General features: G+C 38.3%; 1 protein-coding gene across 5 annotated transcripts in view; it reads left to right on the forward strand.

Moving 5' to 3' along the window:
* The window catches only part of LOC106874759 (uncharacterized), a 259,055-nt gene that overhangs the window by 130,252 nt on the left and 121,214 nt on the right, over window positions 1–7,589 (forward strand). For all 5 annotated transcript variants that reach the window (XM_052974950.1, XM_052974949.1, XM_052974946.1 and 2 more), the window contains exons 2-5: window positions 2,908–3,210; window positions 4,511–4,795; window positions 5,340–5,480; window positions 6,657–6,797. In XM_052974950.1, the coding sequence (XP_052830910.1) occupies window positions 2,908–3,210; window positions 4,511–4,795; window positions 5,340–5,480; window positions 6,657–6,797 (870 nt within the window). The remainder of the gene's footprint in view (window positions 1–2,907; window positions 3,211–4,510; window positions 4,796–5,339; window positions 5,481–6,656; window positions 6,798–7,589) is intronic.

Here is a 7,589-nt window from a genome sequence, read left to right on the forward strand (position 1 = left end):
TCTCTCTCTCTCTCTCTCTCTCTCTCTCTCTCTCTCTCTATATATATATATATATATATATATATATTTAAACACACATAACTGGTGCAGCATCCGAGTCCCTGATATTATAAAGGTTATTTTGGAATTATATGTGGTTGATCTACACAGGAAGAATGATATTGAATTACATTGCTATAATCCCACCGTGTGTGTGTGTGTGTGAGAGAGAGAGACTGTGTGAGTGTGTGACTAAATATTTTACTTCAGTCAGGAAGTAGACAACTGAATCAGAACATTGTATTAATTATGAGATTGTGTGCATGTATGCATGTGCGCATGTCTTTGTTTTTTGTGTGAGTATATGTGTGTCATTATGTTTACGTAAGTAAGCTCATGTGTCTTTGTGTCTTTCTGTGTGTATGTGTTTATATAATTACATGTCTTAATGCATGCGTGTGTGTCAGAGAGAGTTGAGAAATATGTGTGTGTTAAAGATATTTGCAGATGTGTGGAGGAGTGACAACAATGTCTATTGCTCTGACAACTGGGTGGAAAAATTGGATTGTAGGCTACAGGCATGGTAAATATGGTAAAGAACCTTCACTTTGCAACTCCATGGTTCCAGGATTTTATCTTGTTGCATGGGACCTTAAGCAAATGTCTACGGTTGTAGACCCCAGATTTGGCCTATACCTTTTTGATGAATTTTGATCAATGGGAACTGTGTGTGTATATATATATATATATATATATATATATATATATATATATATATATATTCTTTTCTACTCTAGGCACAAGGCCCAAAATTTTTGGTGAGGGGGCCAGTCGATTAGATTGACCCCAGTACGCAGCTGGTACTTGATTTATTGACCCCAAAAGGATGAAAGGCAAAGTTGACATTGGCAGAATTTGAACTCAGAACATAAAGACAAACAAAATACTGCTAAGCATTTCGCCCTGTGTGCTAACATTTCTGCCAGCACGCTGCCTTGTATGCATGCATATATATATATATATTGTGGGAAAGATGTACAGGCCATTATTTACACTCGACAAACATAAACACACACACACACATACATACATACATACATACATACAGCAGGCTTTTTAGTACTGTTGGGAACCACTGCATTAAAGGGTGATTTGAAGGTGATTTCATTACTATATTTATAAGGCTTGTTTTGTCGGCCCAAGACCTGCATTGTTGGGTGCATAAATTCAATAGCAGATGAAAGTTAAGTGTTACCTGTCTGAGAACATCATGTGACAATGTTTGTCAGGAGATTGAACAACAAATAAAATCTTGTAATGCTGCATTCAAATTCACAAGCGTAACGATTTCCTCTTTCATTTCCTGTCAACATAGGATTAGTTTAAGGAATTTGCATAATGAATTTCTTTCTTTTGTTTTGTTTTTAGAAAAAAAAAAAAAATTTTTTTTTTTCTTAATTAAATTATAAACAGCTGCTTTTAAATAAACTCAATTAATTGTAGATGGAGGTAGGCATTGAATTTTGGTTAAAAATTCTGCTAACTAAAACAGACCTAGAGAAATTCTGAAATATGATGAATCACTCCTGACCTAGACATTAAAATGCAGACATTCACAAAATCACACACCAAAGCATGAATTGTTTCTTCTCAGATTGGAAACTGCAAGGTTGTGTGCTTTCAAATCCCAAAGGTTTTCAGCTTCATTGCACTCACTTGGCTTCATTCAGGTTTAGTAGATGCTCACACGTTTAATGTAGAGGACTCCCAAAAGGGTTGGCTTTTTGCTTTTTGGTTATTTTTTCTTAATTAAAATTACATGGGCGCAGGCTTATCTGTGTGGTTAAGGGGGTTTACTTAACGACCAGATGGTTTTTAGGTTCAGTCTGACTGCATGGACCCTTGGCTTTGTACTTCGGATCTTCTACCATTGACTACCAGATATATAATATGGAGTAGTAACAATAATAATCCTTTCTACTAAAAACACGAGGCCTGAAATTTGGGAGGAGGGCACTAGTTGATTACATCGATACCAGTGTTTCACTGGTACTTAACTTATTGACCCCGAAAGGGTTAAGGGCAAAGTCAACCTTGGTGGAATTTGAACTCAGAAAGTAGCGACAAGCAAAATACCACTAAGCATTTCGTCCAACGTGCTAATGATTCTGCCAGCTTGCTGCCTTAAATAACAATGATAATAATAATAATAATAACAATAAATGTCCTGATGCAGTACCAGGCAGTGGCTCTCATGGACTTTGATCTTAACTGACTGGAAATGCTATTGTATACATGTTTTGTCTTGGTATCAACGATGGGTTACAGTAAATATTCTGCTCAATAATACAGATTTGCTTGTCAGTTTGCCCTTAACCAGTTGAGCATGTTCCTTGGTGGCTGACGATATGGGCATCTCTGATCACAAGCAGAAGTAGTGGAGTATCATAGCCATGTGTTGAGAGAGATTCTTTTGAGTTTGAATAGCCCATCTCTGGAAAGATGGGTGTTTCATTCAACATCCTTAAATAACCCTTATTCAGTGACCTTTTAAGTGGGATGGGCTACTCAACCCGAAGAAAATTCTAACTGGGCCCTACCTGCAAGGTCATGCACTGTTTATTTTGATATGAGATCACCATGTCACACACATATGGTTGTGATGCATATGTCTGGTGTACCCTTATCAGATGGGTAGTCATGATGGGTATATTAGACTTCATATATTTGTACCCCAGTGTCACTTTGATGGCATCTGCTTCTCTCACACACACACATACACACTCCTTTAGAATGTCTAGTTGTGTTCAATGCAGTTAGAATGTCTAGTTGTGTTCAATGCAGTTAGAATGTCTACTTGTGTTCAATGCAAGAATGCTAATTTGTGTTCACTGTAATTAATATTTTACTTTTTCTTTGTTTTTACAGTTTATATTATCTCTGGCAATATCTGGGTATGCCCACCAGCTAACCAATCCGTCCCTGTGGGATCTAATGTAACATTATGCTGTATCCCGAATGAAGAATGTGAAGTGTTTTGGATAAGGGATAATAATGTGATCATCCGCAATATGACAATAACTGCAAAGATAGACAAAAACCGTTACAAGATTCTTAAAAACGGAGAGTTTATGATAATAAATGTAACAGAAGCAGACGATAATGTCTATGCCTGCAACTGTTTGCAATCTTCAAATACAATCAGGGGAGAATTAAAACTGAATATTTTGCGTGAGTAAATTTTACTTTCTAGTTCATCATCATTACTTGCATGTTTGCCACCATTATCCCCATATTCCTTCATGTTCTCTATCACTCATGAACATCATCTCCATCATTATGTTAATCACCATCAACAGAAAAGCTCCTCTGCAGTCAGTCACACGAACTTGCTACAAATAGCTGAATCTCCTTCAACCCATACTCTAATAGAGGTGGGGGTCGAAGAGCTTTCTTAACCAATTAACCCAAAATATATTTTTTTTATGCTGACGTTACCCACTTTCATTTGAAAGGGAGAAAGTCATAGATTCTTTGAATTCAAATGATTTATTGAATCTATTTATATGGAGAATACAATTATGAATATAAAACAAATGCAATGAAATAAATTAATATCCTCATTGTGAAACAGAAGGATTTCTCTAGAAGCTTTTTCACTTCAGGTTTTGGAGAAATGATGTTGTTTCGTTTTTGTTATAATTACATCAAAATTGGGCGGCGGCGAGCTGCCAGAGACGTTAGCCCGCGGGGCGAAATGCTTAACAGTATTTCGTCTGTGTTTACGTTCTGAGTTCAAATTTCGCCAAGGTCGACTTCGCCTTGCCTTTCATCCTTTCGGGATCGATAAATTAAGTACCAGTTGCGTACTGGGGTCGATCTAATCGACTGGCTCCTCCCCCAATATTTCGGGCCTTGTTCCTAGCGTAGAGAAGAATGACAAGAGAAATTTGGAGTCTTCGGGGTCCAATCAATTACTCTACTTCATTAGAGTGGAAAATCCTTGTTTGCAAAGGTACTTTGTTGCAAAAGGCAGTAGCTCTTTGACTGCCTCCTCATGCCAGAAGAGAAATTTCTGTCATAACAAGGAACACGTTTTTTTTTTTTTTTTATATATAATTTTATTTACGTCTAACTAGTTCTCATTAGCCCCCAAAATTTCATTTTTACCCTATCTGGGGGTAATGTCTTATGTATTTGAATGATGACGATTGTCACTATTGGATGCCTTTCGTCACAGAGAAGCAAAACAACAACATACACCATCTTTATCATTACCAAAACTATCATCATTATCATCGTCACTATACTAGGATTCAGAGTTGAAACTCTTTTGTACCGAAAGACTATTACCCAATAATGAGTTAAATATTTATAGTTTTCTCCCTTTACGAGAAGTTGTGTCCCCTGGTTGATACAATCATGATAGATTTCACACACACACACACACAGTTAGATATTACATGTGTAATAGTTAGATATTACATGTTTTTATGATTTTATAACTGGTGTTTGTCTATTTTTCTTACAGTACCACCTGGGGAGCCAGTCATCGATGGCAGCCGAATATACAAAGAAGGAGAACGTACAGATTTGACCTGTACTTCAGTTGGCGGCAAGCCCCCACCTCGGCTTTACTGGACCTCAAACAACAAAAACTACTCTGATAAAATAAGTCACACTGGTGATAAGTCTTCAATTGTACTGAACATTGAAGTGAATCGAACGTTTAATGGGCAACAGATTTCTTGCTTTGCAGAGAATTCCGTGAACAAGAACAATCCGTCGGAGACAAGGACAACCCTCAATGTACAATGTAAGTGTTTCATTGCTTTTCCTCTTTTCTTCTATGTGCTACCATTTTGGAAAATATAGAATTGTACTTTGTCTCTAAATATCTGTGTATTTGATCATGGTTTGCTCAATCAGGCATGACATGGGGTTTCGCAACTAGGTCAGCTTTTCTCAACCATTTTGTTACCTCTGGACCTCCTCGTTTCCTATTTTACTCTGGTAGAGCCCCACCACCACCACCACTACCACCACCATTGCCATTTCATGTCTTTAAAAAAATCCAGTTGTATTTTTATAATTAAATATTATTAGGGATTGTACAAAATACTCTCTTTTACTCTCTTTGACTTGTTTCAGGCATTTGGCTGTGGCCATGCTGGAGCACCGCCTTTAGTCGAGCAAATCGACCCCAAGACTTATTCTTTGGAAGCCCAGTACTTATTCTATCGGTCCCTTTTATAACTTTACTCCTTTGTAACTTTAGTCTTTTATTTTTTATAAAAATCTTTTGATTATGTTATGTGTATATAAATTTGTCTTTCATTTATGATTCTTTTTCCTGACAGATGCACCATCAGTTAAAGTAACCCCTGATTACAATCCATATAAAGTCATTGAGGGTACCTCTGCCACATTGACATGCCATATAGACGCTAATCCAAGAGCAATACGAGCATCATTGTGGAAAGAAAGAGCTCAACTTCGAAGTAAGTTGCATTATTTTACATTGTTCTTATTGTTGTTGTTGGCACTCCATCGCTTACGACGTCGAGGGTTCCAGTCGATCCGATCAATGGAACAGCCTGCTCGTGAAATTAACGTGCAAGTGGCTGAGTACTCCCCAGACACGTGTACCCTTGACGTAGTTCTCGGGGATATTCAGCGTGACACAGTGAGACAAGGCTGACCCCTTTGAATTACAGGCACAACAGAAACAGGAAGTAAGAGTGAGAGAAAGTTGTGGTGGAAGAGTACAGCAGGGTTCGCCACCATCCCCTGCTGGAGCCTCGTGGAGCTTTAAGTGTTTTCGCTCAATAAACACTCACAATGCCCGGTCTGGGAATCGAAACCGCGATCCTATGACTGCGAGTCCGCTGCCCTAACCACTGGGTCATTGCACCTCCACACATTGTTCTTATGATGTCTAAGAAAACATTGATGTTCTTTTTCAGTCAAGACGTTATCAGTTTCTTCAAGGACCACCTTGGAAGGACAGTTCTTGTCCACTCACTAAAGTTAAGCAACGTCGAGCCTAGTGAGTACTTAGATGGGTGACTGCTTGGGAAACCTAGGTGCTGTAAGCGTCACACACTTTTTTAAAGGCGGTGCTCCAGCATGGCCACAGTCAAATGACTGAAACAAGTCAAAGTGTAAAAGAATATAGGTGCAGGCATGACTGTGTGGTAAGAAGTTTGTTTCCAAACCACATGGTTCTGGGTTCAGTCTCACTGCATGGCACTTTGGGCAAGGATCTTCTGTTATATAGCCTCAGGCTGACCAAAGTCTTGTAAATGGATATGGTAGATGGAAACTGAAAGTAGCCTGTTGTTTGAGCGTGTGTGTGTGTGTGTGTATGCGTTTGCCCCTCCCCATCCCCCATCACTACTTGACAACTGGTGTTACTGTGTCTACATTCATGTAACTTAGCAGTTCAACAAAACAGATTGATAGAATAAGTACTAGGCTTACAAAATCCATCCTGGTGTCAATCCGTTTGGCTAAAACCCCTGAAGGCAGTGCTCCTGCATGGCCACAGTCAACTGACTGAAACGGATAAAAGAATAACAGATTTTTTTTTTCTTTTCTTTTTCCTAAGGGTTAATTATCTTAATATTTTAATCACTAAAGGTTCCTTTCTCTCTTCTCTTCGTTATTTGCTTTAGGTGCAACCAACAGTGAATTAAATGCTGGAAAGTTCTCCCACACGATTCCTTCTGTAGATGTGGGCATGCATGGCTCCTACATATGTCAAGCAGTCAATGGTGTAGCAACTCGCGAAGCAGCTGTGTCTCTTGATGTTTTATGTAAGTTAACCCTTTAACATTCAGATTACTCTGTCAAGTGTAATGCCAATTCTTTTTACGTTGCTTTTAATTGTTCATGGATTATTTTCTAGCTTTGGGATTTCAATGATGTGATTGTTTACTTTTACAATGACTAGAATGACATTGTAGGGTAGGTGTGTACCAATTTTATCAACCCCAAAAGGATGTAAAGTAAACTTGACCTTGGCAGAATTTGAACTCAGAATGTAAACAGCTAAGAGAAATGCTGCTAAGCATTATTACCCATAGTGTTAACAATCTTGCCAACTTGCTACCTTTTCAATGATAATAATAGTCCTTTCTACTATAGGCACAAGGCCTGAAATTTTGGGGGAGGGGCCCCTAGTAATTCACTGGTACTTAATTTATACTGGTAATAACAGTTTCTGTTGTACAGCCCAGAGCAAATGGCATATTTTATATTGCTTCTGAGAAGTCAAAACGAAGCAAATCATAAGAAATAAGAAAAGTCAATGGTACCAGACCTTGTGCCAATATTTGAAACCCTGGTACAGTGGTAAGCTGTCCCAGACAAAAAGCTAAGATACATTATTCCAGTTTTATGTTCTAAAGTTCAAATTCCACCAATGTCAACTTTGCTTTCCATCTTTCAGGGTCAGTGAAAGAAGTACTAGTTGAGCGCTGCATTTGAGATCGTCAACTGACCTCCTTCTCTACAAAAAGCCAGGCCTTTTTTCCTACAATAGAGAGAATTGTTAAGCTAAACCTGGAGGTACAGCAAATAGAAATAACTTCATGGCAGGATTGGTA

The sequence above is a fragment of the Octopus bimaculoides genome, chromosome 20 (assembly GCF_001194135.2).
Source record: "Octopus bimaculoides isolate UCB-OBI-ISO-001 chromosome 20, ASM119413v2, whole genome shotgun sequence".
Taxonomy (NCBI): Eukaryota; Metazoa; Mollusca; class Cephalopoda; order Octopoda; family Octopodidae; genus Octopus; species Octopus bimaculoides.